General features: G+C 42.1%; 1 protein-coding gene across 1 annotated transcript in view; it reads left to right on the top strand.

Annotated features, from left to right (window-relative positions):
* LOC120853518 (thrombospondin type-1 domain-containing protein 4) overlaps positions 1–22,644 on the top strand; it is a 631,548-nt gene that overhangs the window by 2,872 nt on the left and 606,032 nt on the right. The window contains exon 2 of the mRNA XM_040227426.1: positions 10,509–10,578. Coding sequence (XP_040083360.1) covers positions 10,509–10,578 — 70 coding nt within the window. The remainder of the gene's footprint in view (positions 1–10,508; positions 10,579–22,644) is intronic.

Here is a 22,644-nt window from a genome sequence, read left to right as displayed (position 1 = left end):
TGACTAAACAACAACAACTCAGCAGGACGTTTCTCCAACAGTCCTGCTCTAAGGAAAGAATATATGAGTTATGAGTACAAGCAAGTCTTCAGGAGAGCTCAGCTGAAAATTTCCACCAAGTCTCCTTCTTTATAAGCCAGGTGCTCATAAACCATTTTGCATTCTGTTTCGAGGCCCACATAAATATATTTTAACCTGAGGGGGAGGGGGGATAAAAAAAGCAAGAATGTCTTTTGTTTAAATACTTTTCAAAATGTTCTGGGGGAAAAGGCCATGGTTACTTTAAGAGTAAAAGTCTTTGATAAAACTGGTAGATGAGAAACACATAGAGACACACAAATACTCAGGGTTTAAAAAAACAATATTGATCAAGGCAGCCAAATGCATAAAGATTAATAGGAAAAGCTGGAGGATATCTCTACCTATAGAGAAAACAGGTCAAAATTAGGAGTTAGTCGCCAAGAAAACCCCTGAGAGGAAAAAAAACATTTAAGGGGATTCACAATTCTGATATGCAGAGATTTTGTTTAAAAATCCCTCCCCAGTTCTTGCCAAGCCACAGCGAAACAGAAAGCCAGCTTCTCCACTGAAAGAGATGGAAAAGCCCTGAGTATTAATATAGCAAGAGTGCCTCTGCCATGCTCAGAGTCTGTAGTAATAAAAAGAGCCATAGTTAAATCCAGTAGCAGAAGAAACACTAAGACTAACTGCACGGAGCTGGTTATTGAGTTGCCTTTGGACCTTGGATGAGTCTTGGATGCTGTGCAAAATTCAGGACAGGTGATATCCATTTGGAGTAGAGTTGGTCAAGGCTAGATTAAGATTTGTCACCTATCACAAGTTAGAGAGGAAAAGGCACTAAGTAATACAGGAGCATATTTATCTCTTAAAGACTTGCTCCAAATTGTGCACCATTTTTTTTTCTCTTGTATGTACAATTACATCTTTGTGCGTTTGTTCAGTGATCGAGAGGAATGAAACTCAGTTTTCTCTCTAGAAGCAGCGTAACAGTTGAAGATGACCAGCCAACCAAGTTTCTTTAGAGCCAATCACTCCGGTCAAGGGCTCTTTCTTTACCTTGTAGAGTGCTTTTGTGCAGCTGACATAATATATCTTTGAAATGAAAACACAGAGGAAAACACAACTATTGAAAATGCCAAACAAATGGTTAAAGCTGATTCGGGGATTCTTATTTGGAATAGTAGTTTTTGAAGAAATACAGATGTAATTAGAGGGATTACAGGGTTAGATGGTGATTTTTATAGCTCTTATGAAGGAGAGTTCTGGATCATTTTAAGGGTTTTACAGGTTGATGGCCCTAGGTCAAGTGTCTGGTTTTAGTCTTCTGAAACGTGAGGCTTTTCTTTTCCTTGATACACAGTTCAGTACAGGAATATTACTGTAATGCCTGTCAGCTACTTCACTGAGAAATACAACCATAAGGGATTGAGGAAAGGAGAAAGAGAAAGGTTCTAGTTCTTGGAGAACTGGAAAAAGATCCTGAAGACAAAAAGCAAGAAAGAAGGAGGTTGAAAAAGTCTAAGTGCAAGAAAGAGAATGCCCAAAGTAGTGAGAGCTGAGGTGTGAAAATTGAGACTCCCTTTGGAGAGGGGAAATCTGTGATAATTGGGAAGGGTCATGGGATCAGTTAGTGTTCCTGTGCCAGTGACCAAGAAGTGGGTTGGAGGAGGTGGGAAATAAGATAAGGAAGAATAGAGGGAAGAGACGGAGTAGGGAGGGACAGAAGGAGGATGCAGGGAGGCTGGAGGAAGGAAGTGGCAGGAGAGAGGGGAGTGGTGGGAGTCGGGCAGGAGGAGGGGTAGGAGGAGCAAGGGGGCGGGGAAGGAGAAGGAGGGGGATGGGGCAGGAGGAGGGGAGGGGCATAAGGGAAGGGGCAGGGCATAAGGGGGAGGGGCGGGGCATAAGGGGAGGGGAGGGGCATAAGGGAAGGGGCGGGGCATAAGGGGAAGGGAGGTGCAGGACAGAAAGCAGAAGAGGCCAGGCTGAGATCCTAAGTATTAAACTTCAGGGTGTACTAAGGCAGGGCTGAATTGCTCTGGCCCACATTGAAACCACTACCCAATTGATGCGTAATAAATATTGGGTTGGCCAAAAAATTCATTCGAGCTTTTCCATAACATGTTACAGAAAAACTCAAACAAACTTTTTGGCCAACCCATGATTTGTTGAACATTGAATGAATAATTCTCTTTAATGTGAGAGAGATAAAGTAGATTTTTCTTTCCTAATCAGGATTTTTACTTAATTATAAAAGTAAGTTAAAGCAGAAAATCATACAAGTGATACAGACACACACCTTTAACAGTTTATTTTTAACATAAAGCACATGTACACTCACCAAGTGTTTGATGTGGGGGCCAAGGACTTTTCCTTGAGCGTGAACCCCTGATTGTCTTTCTTGCACAGACCACACCCATAGCATTATCAAAGGTTTCCATTTGGGTTTCTTTCAAGTGGAATGAGAATCTAAGACATTTGCAAAGCAATCTGAGTATAGAATGATGCTGAGTTTTTATTATTTTTGCTTCTAATCATTTACAGTTGTCCAATCCACACCAAATTTGCCAGTTTTTTTTTTCTTGGCAACTTGCCTTTATCAAGTCTTTTCCAAAGCATTCAGCTTCATTTATGTAGAAACAACTACCAACTACTCTTTCTTTTCACGTTTTGTTTCATGGGCTTGTGTACATTTGAACATTTTATGTAATTACGAAGCCCTGGCATCATCAATTTGGGGACCATGGATAAATTCCATAGGAACGCAACTCATCTGGTGAGTGCAGAAGAGTACCAGGGAAGAACCTGCTGGAATCTTTTGTGGGAAGCCCAGTAGGAACCATCTGAATGGTAGGCATAGAGGCTAGGAGGAAATAAAACAGTTTCTTGGAGGACTGTCTTGGCAAACCCCTCCCTATAAAACGATGGCAAGCGTTCAGACAGTATTGATTTTTCTTTATCCCTGGCACAGTCCTGCACTTGGCATGCATCCTCATCCCTCAGAACTTAACAGTGGGATTTTCTAGAACCTCCTGTACCTAAAAGGTTCAACGCAGTCAAGGTGTGTCACTGAGCTGCCAACTACCTGTTCCTTATGGACTGAAATAAATTTGTATGGCTCAGGTTAACATCGACACCCCACCCGCTTCCCTGGGGTCAGAATCAATATCTTCAACTTGTAGAAATCCACCCTTTGCAATTGTCCCCACCCCACCCCCACCCCACCCCTCTCCTCACCAGTTCCTGTTTTTCCAACAGTGAATTCTAGGGATGTACTTAGAAAACACTTTATTGATGAAAGTGTCATTCACAGCAGCACTTTGTATTTCTTGGTGACTGGTATTTCCTCTCTCTCTCTCTCTCATTTTCTTTTTTCCCCTCACTTCATTCTCTCTTTCCTTTCTTTTATTCACTGTTTATTGGCCCTGCATTTGGACTAAGACTGTGCTGGTTGTTCTGTTTGCTGCAAAGGTGTATCAGAAACAGTTTCCTCAAGAAACCCACCACTGAGCTGAGGAATTTACTAAAGGATTTTGTGTCTTAAAAAGCTGTGCTGAGGGACTTCCTCGGTGGTCCAGTGGCTAACACTCCGCACTCCCAGTGCAGGAGACCTGGGTTCAATCCCTGGTCAGGGATCCCACATGCTACAATTAAGAGTCCGAAGGTTGCAACTAAAGATCCTACATGCTGTAACGAAGATCAGAGATCCCACATGCTGCAGCCAAATAAATTAATGAAAAAAGAAAGCTGTGCTGTGACAGGACACCTCACTTTTCCAGAGACCCCAGTCCAGAAAACACAAATGGCTGTGAGAGTTGAGAACCTGGAAATAAGCAATAAAAACAAATATGCAGTTAGAAGAGGTGTCCTTAAGTCTGGCTCTAAAATGGAAACATTTACTCCACGACAGCCAGCCAGGCCTTTTCCTTGAACCTGTTTGGTCTTGGTTTGGCTGCAGCTTGGTTGTCTAAAGGTTTTCGTGGCCAAGGCTGACCCGAGCGAAGCGGAGTTAAGAGGTGCAGGCTCATCCACAGTAAGGTGAGCAGTGCATGACAGTGGGAAGGAACCGGCAGAGGGCCAACTGGATTCAGAAAGCCCCAGGCGTCTCCAGTGCGCTCAGCCTGCTCTGCTCCAAGGTTGCCACCTTCTGCTGCACCGATTGATTGATACTCACTCTGGTGACTCTGAGCCATCTAAACAAGGTTACCACAGCTCAGCATACTCTGTATGAGAAAGCGGGGCAAAGAAATAGAATGCACTTTTTTAAAGTTTGGAATTTCAATGGCTAGTTTCAATTATTTTAGAATATTCTCTAGTGAGTCTGGTACATGTTTTCCTGTATCTACTTGTTCTCTGATTATTTTTTGCAAGAAATGACAGAAAGTAAAATGGATGTAGGAAGCCACCACCTTATACAGACTGGGGAAAAAAATTGGTGTAATAAAATGACAAATGCTTGGTTTCACAGTGCGTTGTGTCCTAGGAGGCCTAGACCATAGGGATTAAGGGTCCAGACGGAGACACTGACCGTTGGCATTGGAATCAGGCTTCGCCACTCAATACTTTTCACTAAGTGACTTGGCCTCTCTGTTCCTCAGTTTCCTCACCTGCAGAATGGGTATAAACAAAGTGTCTGACAGGATGGTTGTGGCAATTAGATGAAATAATACTTGTAAGCATTGAGGTCAGTGGTAACTGTGTAGTCTTCTGGCTAATGTCATTTGTAACTCATCTCCTTCCCTTCTTGCCTTTACTGTTTAACTGCTGTGAGAGGAAGTTAGAGGGTTGGATTGAATACAGTAAAATGAATGCTTAGCAATCATTTTTGATCTCCAGAGTGCAGTACGTGGAGATTTCACTTCAGTGCTAAGATTTTGGCTCTCTTTTCAAAGGTCGATATAATTTTATTCCTGATCAGGTTGCTCCCAAAATATCTCTTGGGTTGTATTAACTGAAGAGGAAAAGAAGTAAAGTTTTTTTTTTTTCCTCTCTTTTTCTTGTTTTGTAGTTTGACTGTGTTCAAGTGGCACTGAGTTCATTGAGATAATCCCAGGTATACAGTGTCTGTGACATGATCCACCCTCACTAAAGTCAAGGATGATTGGGGTGGGGGTGGGGGTTTGGGGGAAGTGTTGGCCCAGGCAGATACAGAAGGGCAGAGTCCCAGTTCCATGATGTCAATCTTGTACCAAATTTCAATGAACATTATTTTCTACAGGAAATGAAATGATGGAGTGTTTAAAATCTAGAACAGGGTTGGGTAAATGGCATGACTTTTTTTTCCTGATTGGTGTGAACTGTTGGGTTGTTTCTCCTGCAAGGTGAATCGGAAAGTCTTGCTAGGAATGTGGCTCCCCTCACCGCTTGGAGGGGAGTATGTGATCTGTTTGCCAAAGGCCCTGGTAGCCTTCAATCTGTCAAAACGTTGCAAGCTGGGAGCAGTTTGCCAAAGCAAACTATCAAAGTGAAATAACACACGAGTTGCACACACACAGACACACACATGCTCTCCCATTCCCCAAACATTAATTTTGAATTGGGTCAGCAGGAACAAGACTTTGGGCCAGATTGCCAGTGTTTTGAAGAGCTGTGGGCACAGCTATGGACTACCAATTAGATAGGTATGTGTGAGGAGGGTGGGGTGTCCTAAAGTGGAGTCTGCAGTGTAGGGGTGGGAAGCTTCCAGCCCTTGGCCGAGTTTCATCTGGCCCCTGGGGTTATATATTGCTCTGGCTGCTGCGATTGCAGTCCAAAGAATAATTTCCCCTCTGGGGGAATTTATTCTATTCCATTCAGAGCAGAGCCCACTTAATAACTAAGATTTTATTCCAGCATGAATTTTATTGGGTACCCCTATGCATCTGAGCCTCACTAGGGCCCGACTTGATGAAGAAAAGAAGCATTTGAACATCTAACATAACTTGCGTAGCCTTTTTGCAACAAGAAGCACTCACAAACATTTTGTTTCCAGACCTTGTGTAAATCCTTTAAGAACAAATTTGGTGGAAGTCATGTAGAGACTCCAGTATTCTTGCCTGAAAAAAGCCACGTACAGAGGAGCCTGGTGGGCTACAGTTCAGAGGGTCACAAAGAGTCGGACACCACTGAGCAACTGAACACACACATGCAGAGACTCAAAAACATACTGATTTTTATAAATCCCTTGTAAAATAGCTTTTAAAATCTCCCAACATTACTTTGGACACTTTAAAATATGTTAATTTGCACTATTTCCACTCATCTTGAAATTTCACCGGTCACAAGATGATGCAGGCGTATTCATTAATTCAATGAATTAAGCTCTTTCTATATAGCAGACACTCTGCTTGGTGCTGGGAGATAAAGGAGTGACCAAACAGGCTCCCTGATCTCATGGAGCTTATATCCTAGTGGGCAGAGGAAGAAGTTTAAGTGAAAAAAGACATACTATGTGAAATGGTAGGGCTTCCCTGGTGGCTCAGTGGTAAAGAATCTGCCTGCCAGTGCAGGAGCCACAGGTTCGATCCCTGAGTCGGGAAGATCCCCTGGAGGAGGAAATGACAACCCACTTCACTATTCTTGCCTGGGAAATCTCCTATACAGAGGAGCATGGCGGGCTACAGTCCATGGAGTCACAAAAGAATTGGACATGACTTAGCAACTAAACAACCACAGCAGGTGAGATGGTTAAGTGCTGTGGAGAAATAGAATTAGGCTAGGTTGGGAGAGGGTGTCCTGGGGAGGGAACATGCTATAGCCGTATCTGGGAGGAGAGTTGACCAGGCAACCCTGGAATGTAGTTCCTCCAAGAGAGTGGAAAACCTAAAATTTTCCCTTCTCCCACTTTCCACTCCTTCTGCCACTCCAAGTCCCCCTGACTATTATGGCAGTGCAGTCTGGGATGAGTGGTTATGCAAAACAGCTCTTGATTGCATTACAAATATGTGGCTTAGGTGTGTGCCAAGAACTTTGAGGGGCTGAGGTGTAACACATTTCTGGAGCCGCTGTTTGTTTTTTTAACAAAACCACACCAATCTGGTTTTCTTTTTAAATGAGTAAACAGTGCCAGAATGTGTTACAAGTGATTCAGATTTGTGGGCACAGCTTCATAATGTATTTTCTTGCACATAAACTCATTTGAGACAGTCAGGGCGGGTGCCATTATTCCCATTTTACAGATGGAGGAATTGAGGTGCAAAGGTGATCTGCCCAAGGTTATGTAACCAAGGAGCATAAACTCCCGAATTGTGATGCCCATGTCCCTTGATTTCTAGAACAACCTAAATCTAGTAAGAATGCAAGTAGAAAATAACTGTTCTTTCCTCATCACCATGTTCACACCTACTTCTTTAGATGGCCCTGCCTTGCTGAGGGAAGACAGATAGGCAGTTTTCTGGCCCATTGCAGGTTTAATGAGCAGTCTCTCACTTACAAGTATCAAAAAGCCCCCAAAGATGTGTGTATGTGTAGGAGGGATGGCTTTAATGGTTGCATGTCCATCCTTCTAGAAGTTTTAGTTTTCCTTTAGTAGCTTTAGGTTTCATTTTCCTTGAGTCATTTTTGGATGAACCTAAGACATCAGTAACTTCACCATCCAGACCTGCACCCTTAGCCACCTGTGTGCTGAGCAGCACAAATCCATGTGCCTGTGCATTGGATAGTACAGAGATAGAACATTTTCACCCTCATAGAAAGTTGTCTTGGACAGCCCTGGCTTAGAGCCTCAGCAAGTATAAATCAACTCCTTGATTCTTTTCACCACTCATTTTAATATTTTTCTGAATAGATTCCTTACTTGGAGGGATTTTGTGTATATTTTGCTACATTAAAAGAAAGTCTAGTCAGATATAAAATCTTTAGTCTCTCATCCAATTTAAAGCTCCTTTCCTCCCACATCCTGGGCCTGGTCTGGCCTCAGAGCACTGTAGTAGGGAAGAGAAGGCTTGGCTGGTTTCTTCATACTCCTGGTTCCCCTCTGTGCCCTCTCCTTCTGGTCCTTGTTCCTTCAGGATGGAGCATGGGGGAGAGAGGTAACTGGGCATAGAGGATCCCAACAGGAGTGGTGCCCACTCTCAGCTGATGTAGCTGTCTTGGCTCAGCAGGTGTCAACACTGTGGATTCTCCTCTCAGGGCACTTTGGCTGGTCCTTGGAAGAACCTCCCCTCACTGGGGTCTCCTGCTGTGGATCCCCTGGTGCAGGCTGTGCAGACATCGGCTACCCCTTTACCGCCTTCCTCCAGCTCCTGGACCCCATGGGTACACACCTCATGTCACCCTGTCTTTTGGGGGTTACCTGATCCTGATGAGTTATCTTCTTTGAGGAGGTCCTTACTGGACAACTTAAGTCTCATTTTCCACAGGAGAACCCCAGTCTCTCCTGCCCCTGCACATTATAGGTACACAGACTGCTCCCACTCCAGCCCTCTCTCATCACTCTGTGCTCCCAGATACTCCAGATAGGTTTTGACCTTTAGATACTTTTCAGGGGACGATCAAGCACCACTCGGTATACTGCAGACACAGAGGGTCCAGATGAAGCTCTTAAATGGTTGCCTTCCTTATTTCCTCCCCTTGTAGCAGGATGGAGGGGCTGTGCTCAGCACTCCTGTATCCCTAGCAAATGTGTCCCATTCTCCAGCCCACACCGCACTCCTTGTTCAGGCCGAAGGTTGAGGATGGGTGGGGCCAGAGGAGGACACCTCCATTTCTGGTCCTGAACAGATGGTTGCATCCTCCTCTTTGGAATGTGTGCATATGTCATCCCCTTGGTTCTTAGTTTTGGGGCCTCGATGCAGCAATGCATTTAACACCTTGGTACAGAGGTACCTGGCATCCATGGGGTCAGACATGACTGAGGAACGGAGCAGCAACAACATATCCCTTCCCCCTGCTTCTTGTCCCATCACATGATTTCTAGCCAGTCTGGCCACATCCATTCTGTGTGGTTTCCAGGACGAGACTCATTCATACACAGTGGGGGTTAGGGTGGAACTTAGGGTTCCTAGAGATGGTGGGAGCTTTCCTAACTCCACAGGTCTTACCCCCCCCCCCGCCTCCCCCAGCTTCAGACAGATTTTCCTCATGCCTCCCTCTACACAGGACAAGGGCCTGTGGATCATCTCTCAGCTACGCTGGAGGCCTCTAAAAGGTTGAGAACCACCGGGTTACATGACTGTGCTTAGGGTTTAACCCTAAGAGGATTCCAAAGACAACCAAGTGGGACCAGTGGCCTTTTCGCCTTGATGCTTCAAACAGTGCCATTGATGACGTGACATCAGGGCGCTCTGGGCATTTAATTAATTGGCAGTGCTTGTTTCTGCTCTGACTCACTAACTGTGCTGGGCGTGTTCACCTCTGTTGTCCTCGGTGATCCTTACATACGGCAACTTAAAGGCTCACAGATGTGAGCTCACCCAGGATCACCTGGGTGGGAATGACAGAGCTGGGATTCTAGCCTCAAAGTGTTTGAATCCAAAGCTTCATGCTCGTCCAGATCACCCTGCTGCGTTGGGGCCAGTTGGCTCCTATTTCTACACCTTCTCTTTATTTGATGACAAGCCCTAATCAGTGCTGGTGACAGTAGGGCTTAACACAGCTAATCCCACCCGTGGAGAACATATATAACACTGAAGAGCCAAGGACAGAGAGAGGCATGGTTCTGAGGAAGCCCAGGGTGTGGGAGGGGAACTTTCCTGTCCAGGCTCAGAAGCCCCCTTCTGGGCTAACATTACCACCTCCATGAGGACCAACATGCATGAGCACTTACTCTGTGCCAGGCACCGTGTGTTATCTTATGCAGCCTTCCCAGACCTCCAGCCAGCTTCTGTTGTATCCTGATCTTACAAGGAAGGAGCGAATGAGTGAGTGAAGTTGCTCAGTCGTGTCCGACTCTTTGCGACCCCATGGACTATAGCCTACCAGATTCCTCCATCTGTGGGATTTTTCAAGCAAGAATACTGGAGTGGGTTGACATTTCCTTCTCCAGGAGATCTTCCTGACCCAGGGATTGAACCCGGGTCTCCCGCATTGACAAGGAAGGAGACTGAGGCTCAAAGAAATTCAATGTCCTGACCTGGAAACCTTGCCAGCAAGTGGTAAAGCAGAGTTTGATCCTAGGTCTGCCTCATGCCAAGGCCCCGCCCACAGCACTGGGCTGCCTCCTTGCCTGTGGGGCTAGCCCTCTGCGTCTTCACTGGGTTTACACCCTAGGGCCCAGTTGGGCTGCACTCCTTCCCTGTGGCTCAGATGGTAAAGAATCTGCCTACAATGCCGGAGACCTGGGTTTGATCCCTGGGTTGGGAAGATCCTCTAGAGAAGGGAAAAGCTACCCACTCCAGTATTCTGGCCTGGAGAATTTCATGGACTGTATAGTCCATGGGGTCGCAAAGAGTCGGACACAACTGACCAACTTTCACTTCCTTCTAAAGATGAAACAGAAATATACCTTTCCACTATATGCTGCTGCCTAGAACATGCTCATAGCTCTGCCTGTTGCTGTTTTTCCTTTTCAGTGTCCTGGGTTCCCTCCTGCTGCTTGGACTCCAGCTCGTCTGCCCGCAGCCCTCCACGGAACACAGAAAGGTAAGCCATGGCCTTTCTGAGGCTTTCCTTTTCTGCCAAGGTCCTGGGGTCATACTAGTCATCAACACCTTGAGTTTTTTTCTGTTTGGAGGTGAGTCACTGATGATTCTCAGAGGAAGCACCATTAATAGGATGTTCACTCCTAAGTCCTTGACCTTAAAAATGAAGCCAGTGCCCAGGGTCAGTCTCTGATCTGAAAGCAGTGCTGGCCTTGAAGCCCATGTCTGATAGAGTGGGTCAGCTAAGGAGAGGTCAGCGGGCAGACTTTCCCCATAGGAGTGGAGGAGCACCAGCACGGAGCTTTGACCTCCTCTGGGGGCACCTTCAGCGCGACGGGTGTGGATGGTTAGCGCTGTGGTGGGAGCCATCCATGATTTTCCGTAGAAGGACACCAGCCAATAGCCAGGCAGGGAGGGAGAGAAGAGGGAAATAAAGACCAGGCCCTCTCTTTTTTCCTCCCCTCCATCTCCTGCTGGTAAGTCCCTCAACCTGAGCCCAATCAAAGGACAGAAAACAAAGAAACCCATCGATGCAGTGCTCAAAGGTCTGGGCAACAGGGCTGGGTGGAGAAAGGTGGACAGAGCGCCTGGAGGGACACGTGGACAGCACCAGGCACGCTTCCCTTCAGGTTCTGAGTGTTTCATAGCTGATGAACCATAAGCTGTTGCCTAAACAAGCCCAGTGCTGTCCTGCAGCAGAGCAGTTGCATGATTAATATTTCCTTAAAAATAGGTGCATGATATGACCTTGGGAGGGTCCCTCACATTCCTTTCTCCTGCCTAAGAACTCCTGGTGTCTAAAGGTAATGAAGTGCAGACACTTCGGAGAGGATTAATAGGCCAGTCGTTTGTATCTAAGCGTGACTGAATTGGTTGGAACCTTTCCTAGAGGGGTTTTCATAAGGGAAGTCCAGGAGAGAAGGGAGCCAAGAAACGAGTGTGTGTACGGGTTTGCCTAGCTATGTGCCTTCTTGGGACAAGTTCTTGATGTTCTTGTCTGATGAGTCTTGTTTCTTTTAGGTCTGTGGACTGTGTTCTGACTTTCTTTCTGGGCCAGATATGAACCTATATTGTGTGGTGTCCTTCATTAGGGGTCAGCTCCATGAAAGTGGGATCTTACCTATCTTGTTCATTACCCTATTTCTACCTCCTGGAATACAGCCTGGCATGTTGTAGGTGCTCAATAAAACACCTGTTGAATGACTGAATGAGTGAGTGGAAAAACTGGCCAAGATCTAAGCATTATTTTGGTGGATGCCTGGCAATTTACACCCCTTTTAACCAGGTAGCTCAGTGGTAAAGAATCCACCTGCCAATACAGGAGACGTGGGTTTGATGCCTGGGTTGGGAAGATCCCCTGGAGAAGGAAATGGCAACCCTCTCTGGTATTTTTGCCTGGAAAATCCCATAGGCAGAGGAGCCTGGCAGGCTACAGTCCATGGTATCACAAAGAACTGGACATGGCTTAGTGACTAAAAACAATGACAAATATTTTACTGCGTCATTCCCATTCATGATTTCAAGAGTCAGAAAGGACAACTATTATAGCTTGAATGTTTATATTCCACCCCAACCCCCTACCCCCATGCTAGCCCAAGATTGGTGTGTTAAAACCTAACCTATGTGATGGTATTTGGAGGTGGGGTCTTTGGGAGGTGATTAGGTGATGGAATGGGGTCCTCATGAATGGGGTTAGTGCCCTTGTTAGCAGAAGGGGAGAGCTTGCTGCCCTGTCTTGTGAGGATGCAATGAGAAGTCTGCACCCTGAGGTTGGGACTGTGCTGGCACCCTGACCTCAGACCTCCAGCCTTCAAAACTGTGAGAAATCAGTTTCTGTTGTTTATACACCACTTGAACTATGATCCTCTGTTTTAGCAGCCCAAATTGACTAAGACAGAAATTGGCACTGAGAAGTGGTGATGCTGCTATAACAAATATATAAAATGTGGGAGGGGCTTTGGAACTGGATACTTGATAGAGACTGAGGAGGTTTGAGGTGCAGGCTAGAAAAAGCCTGCAATGACATAAATGGGCTTTTTAATAGTGACTCTGCTAAGAGCTCAGCAACGAAAGAGGGGGGCTGTAGAGAAACTCTCAATCTGCCTAGAGAATACCTAAGTAATCTCAACTAAAATGTTGGTAGAAATATGGACGTTAAAGGCCATTGCGATGGGTTCTTAGATGTTAATGAGGAACAAGCTATTGGAAACTGGAGGAAAGGCTGTTCTTGTTATAAAGTGGCAAAGAACTTGGCTCATTCCGGCTGTAGTGTTTTGTGGCAGGTAGGACTTGTAAGGGATGAAATCAGATATTTAACCAAAGCCATTTCTAAGCAAAGTGTTGAAGGAGTGGCCTGGTTTCTCTTGACTGCTCATAGTAAAATGTGAGGAGGGAGAACTGATTTAAAGATGGAATTGTTAACTGGAAAGGAAGCAGAGCACAGAAGTTAAAGATTTGGAAATTCTTCAGCTGATCCTTATTGAAAAGAATGAGAAAGCCTGTCCAGGAAAGAACAAACGCTGAGGGTGTGGTTGAGAGACTGATAAAGCGATTAGTCAGCCATCTTGACAGAAGCCAGAGGCTATTGTCCAAGACAATGGAAGACTGTAAAGGGGGCGGTGATGACTTCCGGACCTGGTTCATCTTGGCACCATCTCCCTTGGTGGTTTCCACTCCCCACACTCAGGCTGAGTTCTTAGGCTGCCCCAGGAGCTGCTCCAGTGATGACCCAGCGAGGTTGGGCTGTGCCCAGCAGAGCCTTGGGGGGCATGACTAGCTCCACCCGGATTTCAAAGGACAAGGCTTGAGCCAAGGTCCCAGGACCCCAACTCTGGAGAACCACAGTGAGGGCAGGGCAACCTGGAGCTTTGGGGCCCCAACTTGTTCAGGCGGGGCCGTGGGCCCAGTGGGCCTGGAGAGCAGAGCACAGAGCCACAGAGAATTATTCTTAAGCCTTTATGAACCTTTCCTGGGTGGGTTGCAGACTTTCTTCTTTCCTCTTCTTCCCCTTTGGAATGGAAATGTCTGTACTGTGCCTGTCTTACCATTATATTTTGGAAGCATATGTTTGATTTCACATGTTCATAGCTGGAGAGCAGTTTGCTCATAACTTGAGCATGGACAGTATCAGGCATGCTTCCCTTCAGGCAGAAGGGAAGCCCTTCCCTTTCCATGAATCACACCTTGAGTTTCACCTGTGTCTGATTTAGATGATATTTAGGTGAGACTTAGAACCTAGACTTTAATAACGATGCTGGAACCAGTTAATGCTTTCTAGGTTATTGGGATGGAATGAATGTATTTTGCCTATAAGAGATGTGTGAATTTAGGGGGCCCAGGGATAGAATATTATAGACTACATGTGTCCCCCCAAATTCATATGTTGAAACTAAATTCCCAGTGTGGGGCTCTTTGGAGATGGGACCTTTGGAAGATGATTAGGTCATGAGAGGATAAATGTCCCTTATTAAAAGGGTCGTAGAGGAATCTCTTGCTTACTCTGCTATGTGAGGGTACAGGGAGAAGATTACTGTCAATGAACAAGGAAATTTGTTCTCCCCAGACATCAGATCCACAGGCCCTTTCATCTTGAACACCCCAGCCTTCATAATTGTGAAAAATAAATTTATGTTTTCTGTAAACCACCCAGTCTATAGCATTGTTTTTATTGCAGCTGGATCAGACAATCGTCTGTTTCCATTATTATGTTCTATTATTTATTAGTGTTTAGAGCTATCAGGGTTATTAATCTTAACAGTTGAATCAATCTACCAGTGTTCTTTTTTTCTTTTGCTGTTATTCAAATAGACCATCATACCTTAAAATAGTTTATAAATGGTCAGTTTACTTTGCTGTGTCTATTAATTTTTCAAGTTAGCCTGAATGATATATATGTAGCCTGAACAAAAGTTTCACAAAAAGGTACTGCCTCCATTTTGCTTTGTTTTTTCCTTTTATTTTTTTTTAAATTTATTCTCTTTATCAAGTTGTACCATAATGTGCTTGGTAAGTCTCCATATTTCTTAAATAAAGTATTTATTCTGAGAAATTTGAAAAATGATTTATGAATCACTTTAGAATGTCAAATTTAAAAATTGAGTAAAAGGTTTTGCATTTTAGTGTATTGTTTCTCCTTGTCAAAATATTAAGAACTTTGTAGTAGAAAGTTAGATTAGGAAAATTTTTTTCGAAATCACTTATAGATTCCTTTACTCAGACAGTGCACGTTTTAGGACGGTTCTCAAATGTAATTAAGCACATTTTAGTTGCCAGGAACATAGTCATTGTCATTCAGCTCAGAGAAGGAAGATTCACTGCTTTTTTGGGTCGTAAATTTCTTCTTGACGTTTTGCTGGAGTTCTGTGAAGCCACGGCTGTCATCCTGCCTGCCTGACTGTATCCCCAGAGCCCTGGAGCAGCAACAGTACTGGCAGTAGTAGCATCCATTTATTTCTGCAACGTGAGAAATAAGGAGATACCTATTAAAACAGTGGCTGGAAGTGTGTTCCTATAAATGGTCAGTTGTGATTGTTCTAGACTTTCTGGGCTACCAAATCTCTGTCACAACTAGTCAGCTCTGCTTCTGTAGCACAAATTCAGTAATACACACCTTGTCAATAAATGTATATGGCTGTGTTCCAATAAAACTTTATTTGCAAAACACTGGATTTGGCCCGTAAAGTCAAGATAGAGAAGAGTTAACTGTAATTACTATGTATGTATTTCGAAGTTGGAAATTGTCTCCTCCTGGGACCTTAAGAAACACAACGGATTTGAAGGAAAAAAAGTATATTTTTACATGAAAACCTAAGAATTATGATTGCGATCAAATTGTTTTTTGTTGCTTGGATAAATCATGATTGAATTCCTGCTGACTGCTTTGTAGCAAGATCCACTCTCAATCTGTAGAAGAGAGCAGCAGCAAGAATTAGAAAACCATTTATGGTAAATTCTTAAGGGACAGCATTACGAATTTGTGCGCACTGTAGTTCAGGATGCGTATGAAAACCACCCTCCAAAAGACATCTCTTTTTCGTTCTCATTACTATAGCATGTCCAACTTTAGCATATGGAAGCATTTCTACACTGTAAGTTATTCTGAGGAAAAGACATAATTTGTAAACGCTGTCAAATAAACTATGCATTTCTAAATGCTGCTCGGGTGACTGGGTACATCTCTGTAAAAACTGTCCCATAATAGTGCAAGAAAAGAGGACTCAAGTGCAGAGTGTAAGTAGCTCTTTCAAGATATTTTTATCCAGATGTCTTCCTCTTGCTGCTGATGGATGGCATCAGAAAGGACTGTTCATCCTCTGTTCTTGGTAGTTATTTAATGACACTTGGCAAGTGATTTCATTTTAGAAACTCTCTGTGGCTTCATTTGTAGATAAGGTAAGACCAAGAGTGGAAAAAACTTGTCCTAGACTCTAATAAAAACCATACGTTATTAGTACAAGAGAATATGTAGATTGTAGAAAGCTTTTAAGTTAATGAAAGTGTTCTGTCTGTCTGACAGATGTTCACTGAGCAGGTTGCTTTATAAGTCATAAAATGTATGGTCAACATAATCTATTTAGGAAAAAATCATGAAACATGTTATTTTATTCCTACGAATGGAGAAACATTAATATACTTGAATCACCACTGCTTAACTTTTTTTTTTTTAAGTTTACTTTTTAATTAAAAGTATGCATGGTAGCTCAGCTGGTAAAGAATCCACCTATAAGCCAGGAGAGCTCGATTCAATTCCTGGGTCAGGAAGATCCCCTGGAGAAGGGATAGGCTATCCACTCCAGTACTCATGGGTTTCCGTGGTGGCTCAGATGGTAAAAAATCCACCTGCAATGGGAGACCCTGGGGTTGATCCCTAGGTTGGGAAGATCCCCTGGAGGAGGGCATGGCAACCCACTCCAGTATTTCCACCTGGAGAATCCCCATGGACGCAGGAGCCTGGTGGGCTACAGTACATGGGGTCACAAAGAGTCAGATACAATAAGCGACTAAGCACAGCACATGCATGTTTATTACAGAAAATTTAGAAACCAATGAAAAACAATGAGGAAGAAAATAAAAACTCATTCCTCGGGCCACCAGCCAAAGAGAAGTGCTCTTCAATCTGTTATTTATAGAAACTTTAAAACAAACAGAAAAAAAACCCCAGACATACTACAAAATGAAATAAGAGTGAAGTAAAATATTTGTTTTGCTAACTGGTTTGTAAATCACAATATGAATAGTTGGGGCCCTTGTAAAGGGTTTAGAGCCTACTGTGTACAGGTTTCCCTCAGTTCAGTTTCAGTTCAGTCGCTCAGTCGTGTCCTACTCTTTGTGACCCCATGAATCGCAGCACGCCAGGCCTCCCTGTCCATCACCATCTCCCAGAGTTCGCTCAGAGTCACGTCCATCGAGTCTGTGATGCCATCCAGCCATCTCATCCTCGGTCGTCCCCTTCTCCTCCTGCCCCCAATCCCTCCCAGCATCAGAGTCTTTTCCAATGAGTCAACTCTTTGCATGAGGTGGCCAAAGTACTGGAGCTTCAGTTTTAGCATCATTCCCTCCAAAGAAATCCCAGGGCTGATCTCCTTCAGAATGGACTGGTTGGATCTCCTTGCAGTCCAAGGGATTCTCAAGAGTCTTCTCCAACACCACAGATCAAAAGCATCAGTTCTTCGGCGTTCAGCTTTCTTCCCAGTCCAATTCTCACATCCATACATGACCACAGGAAAAACCATAGCCTTGACTAGACGGACCTTAGTCGGCAAAGTAATGTCTCTGCATTTGAATACACTATCTAGGTTGGTCATAACTTTTCTTCCAAGGAGTAAGTGTCTTTTAATTTCATGGCTGCAATCATGGTTCAGTAATATAGAATCCACCTGCCAATGCAGGAGATGTGGGTTTGATCCCTAGGTTGGGAAGATCTCCTGAGAAAGGAAATGGAAACCTACTCCAGTATTCTTGTCTGGGAAATCTCATGGACAAAGGAGCCTGGTAGGCTATAGTCCATGGTAGCCCAAAAAGTCAGACATGACTTAGCAATTAAAAAACAACTAAAACAATTGACTTCAGATTGCCTCTTGACAATGTTCTACAATTGGATATGGAACAGAAAGCCTATAGAAGGACAAAAATAAGTTTTAGGTAACATGAAATTTCTCATATTATTTCTCCTGTATTCCACAAAGGAGAAAACAGTAAGGTTGTTTGAAGAAAATATATGAAAATATCCTGATGACATGGGATGAGCAAGGGTTTCTTAATACACCAAAAGAACTAATCATAAAAAAATTGAACTGCATGAAAATTGAAGAGTTTTATTTATTATCATACACCCTGAAGAGTGAAAAGATAAGCCGAAGACAGGGTGAAGGTATTCACAATTACATATTTGACCAAAGATTCATACTCAGATTACATAAAGAAACTCTACTAATTATTAAGAAAATGTTAAGCAGTTAAATTTTTAAATGGTCAGAAGACTTGAACAGATGCTTTGTGTAAGAGGATATTCTAATGGCCAATAAGCATATGAAATATGCTCAGTCAGTTAGTTCCGTCACTCAGTTGTGTCTGACCCTGTGATCCCATGGACTGTGCATGCCAGTCTGCCCTGTCTATCACCAACTCCTAAAGCTTGCTCAAACTAATGTGCATTGAGTTGGTAATGCCATCCAACCATCTCATCCTCTGTCACCCCCTTCTCCTTGTGCCTTCAGTCTTTCCCAGCATCAGGGTCTTTTCCAATGAGTCAGTTCTTCACATCAGGTGGCCAAAGTATTGGAGTTTCAGCTTCAACATCAGTCCTTCCAGTGAATATTCAGGATTGACTGGTTTGATCTCCTTGCAGTCCAAGGGAACTCTCAAGAGTCTTTTCCAACACCACGGTTCAACAGCATCAATTTTTTGGCACTCAGCTTTCTTTATAGTCCAACTCTACATACATACATGACTACTGGAAAAACCATAGCTTTGATTAGATGGATCTTTGTTGGCAAATTAATGTCTCTACTTTTAAATATGCTATCTACGTTGGTCATAGCTTTTCTTCCAAGGAGCAAGCATCTTTTAATTTCATGGCTGCAATCACCATCTGCAGTGATTTTGGAGCCCCAAAACATAAAGTTGCTCACTGTTTCCATTGTTTCCCCAGTGCTCAATCAAAATCATTAATTAAGTGGGACTTCCCTGGTGATTCAGTGGCTAAGACCCTGCTCTCCCAGTGCAGGTGGCCCAGATTCAATCTCTAGTCCAAGAACTAGATCCTGCATGCCACAACTAAGAGTTCTCATGCCACAACTAAAGATCCTGCATGTTGCAATGAAAATTGAAGATCCTGCAAGGTGCAATCCAGGAGACATGGGCTCAATCCCTGGGTCAGGAAGATTCATTTCCCTGGAGTAGGAAATGGCAACCCACTCCAGTATTCTTGCCTGGAAAATTCCATAGACAGAGGAGCCTGGCGAGCTACAGTCCATGGGGTCACAGAGTCAGACGTGACTGAACAGACACACACACACATTGCTCTGGACATCACAAACAGATCATAAAAGCAGTACTGAATGGTTCAAACTGTTTCTAAATAGCTTATCTATCCTACTACAATATTCAAGAATATGGGAAATAACCAGTACCCAACCAGGTAAAATTCAAGATGTCTGGCATTTAGTCAAAGATTACCAGGCACGCACAGAAGTAGAAAAACATTAGCATTATTCCCCATAATGAGGAGAACAATCAATTGAAACCAACTCTGAATTGACACAGATACTAGAATTTGAAAACAAGGGTATTAAAAGTTATTAAAACTGTATCCCATATATTCAAAAAGTTAAGTAGAGGTTTGGGAAGTATTAAAAAAAAATGTCAAACTTGTGGAGATAAAAATGAAAAATACGCTGGATGGGATTAATGGAAGACTAGATGTGGACAATAAAAGAGAACTTGAAGATATAGGAATAGAAACTTTCTAAAAAGAATTTTTAAAAAGATGATGAGCACCAGTGAACCCTGTAATGACTTCAGGTGAATTTATGTGTATGCAGTTGGAGTGCCAAAAGGAGAAGAAGTGAGGGGTGACAGAAAAATATTTTTTTAAATATTAGGAAATACTCTGATTTTGATTAAAACTATGAATCTAAGAATACCAATGAACTCCAAACACTAGAAACATGAAGAAAATGGCACCTTTACACCGTGACCAAATTGCTTAAAATTCAGTGATAAAAGGAAGCAAAAATTTGAATCCCTTGGGGGGAAAAAAACACATTATATCCACAGAAACAAAGAAAAAGATGACAACATATTCCTTGTCTGCTGTCACTCATGCATGTGAAGCAATATCTTTAAAATACTGAAAAAATAAAACCGTCAACCTGGAATTCTAGATCCAGAAAAAACATCTTTCAAAAATGAAAGTAAAGACATGTTCATACATAAGTGCTGAGTCACACTTGTAACACCAAAATTGTTAATGGAAATTCTTTAAGCAGAAGGAAAATGATACAAAAAAATATAGATCTATACATGAAATGAATCAGAAATAATAACTACATGGGTGAATATATACAGTTTTGAAAAATACTTAAGTCTGTTTCAAAGATTGACTCTTTAAATGAAAATAATATAATGTGTTGTGGAGGTAATAATGTATGTGTAAGTAAAGTGTATGGGAACAATATTGTAAATGCCAGAAGAGGATAAATGGAAGTATAATATTATAAGGTTCTTATAATATGGATAAAATTGTATATAACTTGAAAGTGGACTGCAATAAGTTAAAGATGTATATTATAAACCTTAAAATAACAGAGTAACAAATCAAAGACTTTTAGCTCACAGAATTGTTTTAGGAAATAAAATAGAGTCATAAAAATACTCCAACAATTCAAAAAAAGACAGAAATAGAAGAAAAAGAGACGGGATAACTAGAAAACAAATAGCAAGTTGATAGACTTAAATATAGTTATATTAATAATCACAAAAACACCTCAACTAAAAGGCAGAGTTTGAGCAGGTTGGATAAAAAACAAGACATTCAACTGTATGCTGTCTATAAGAAACACACTTAACCATAAAGACAGAGATTAGGGTAAAATTAGAAGGATGGAAGAAGACATACCATGTTAACATTAGTCAAAAGGAAGCTAGAGAGACTCTATCAATACCTGATAAAGTAGATTTTAGAGCAAAGAATATTACCAAATATAAAAAAGTCATTTCATGATGTTAAAGGGGTCAGTTCATCAGAGGACACAACAATCCTAAACATTTATGTACCTAATTATGTACCTCTATTTTGTACCTAATAATAGAACTTCAAATTACTGAAGTAAATCTGAATAACTGCAAGGAGAAACAGAAAAATCCACAATTACTGCCTGAGGTTTTAATGGTGGTAGTTTAATCGCTAAGTCATGTCCTACTCTTGTAACCCCATGGACTGGGCCTGCCATGGAATTTCCCAGGCAAGAATGCTGGAGTGAATTGCCATTTTCTCCTCCTTGGGATATTCCTGACCTGGGGAGGAATCTGGGTCTCCTGCACTGCATGCAAATTTTTTACCAACTGAGCCACCCCATTTCCAAACACTGATAGAGAACTTAAAGAGAAAAATCAGTAAGAATGGAGAAGATTTGACTATGACTATCAGTTAACTGGACCCAAGGGACATTTGTAGAACATTCCCCCAAACAAAACCAGATATGTATTCTTTTCAGATGCATGAAGAACACTTACTAAGATAAATCATATTTGGGGCCATAAAGCAAGTCTCAATAGACATGATTCAAATCACAGTTTATTCTCTAATCACCGTGGAATTGATTTAGCAATCAATATAAAAGATATCTGGAGAATTCCTAAATATTTGGAATGGAATAAAACATTTCTAAATAATCCATCTCAAAGAAGAGATGAAAGAGAAATTAAAAATTATTTTGACCTGAATGAAATTAAAAACACAAAATATTAGGAATTGTGAGATGCTGCTAAAATAGCACACAGGGGGAAATTTATATAACTAATCAACTATAAACACAAAAAAGTTCTCAAATCATTAACCTCAGCTTTCCACCATAAACAACTAGAAAGAGAACAGTGATTAAACTCAAAGTAAGAAGAAAGGAAATAATAAAGATCAAAGCAGAAACCTGTAAAGTAGAAACAGAAAAACCATAAAGGAAACCATTTATTCCAAAAGTTGGTTCTTTGAACGATCAATGAAATGAGTAAATCTTGAACCAGAATCATTAGAGAAAAATTGAAGATATAAATGATCATTATCAGGAGCCAGAGTGGTAACATCACCACAGATTCTGTAGATATTAATAAGGATAAGAGAATATTATGAATTCTTTATTCTTATAAATTCAACAACTTAGATGAAAAAGACAAATCATCTGAAAGATACAAATTACCAAAGCTCACTTAAAAAGAAATAGATAACCTGAATATTCTATATTTATTGAAGAAATAGAATTTGTAGTTTAAAACCTTCCTGCAAAGAAAACTCCTGATGGCTTTTCTGATGAATTCTTATAAGCATTTAAGGAAGAAAATAGTACTAATTTTACACAAACTCTTCTAGAAAATTGAACAGGAAGAGAACTTCCCAACTCATTCTATGAGACCAGCATTACAAACCAAAGATAAATAAAGATGTTAAGAGATAAGAAAATTATAGATGGTTGTTCATAATGAACATAGATACAAAAGCTCTAATTAACATTTTAGCAAATTAAATCCGACATTATAAGAAATGATATGCATCATGAATAAGTGTGCTTTATTCCAAGCATTCAAGTTTGGTTCAACGTTTAGAAACAAACTGGTATACAAACTAAAAAAGAAAACTCATATGGCTACCTCATTAAATGCAGAGAAGTCTTGACAAAATCTGATCTCCATTCCTGATAAAAACTCTTAGCAAAGTAGAAATGAAACTTGATTTAACCTGATAAAGGACATTTCCTTAAAACCTATAGCTAATGACAGAGGATGAGAATGGATGGCATCACCAGTTCAATGGACATGAACTTGGTCAAATTCCAGGAGACGGTGAGGGACAAGG

This window comes from Oryx dammah, unplaced genomic scaffold (genome assembly GCF_014754425.2).
Source record: "Oryx dammah isolate SB20612 unplaced genomic scaffold, SCBI_Odam_1.1 HiC_scaffold_26, whole genome shotgun sequence".
NCBI lineage: Eukaryota > Metazoa > Chordata > Mammalia > Artiodactyla > Bovidae > Oryx > Oryx dammah.
The sequence above is the reverse complement of the archived record's forward strand: the minus strand, read 5'-3'. Positions and strand labels throughout refer to the sequence as shown.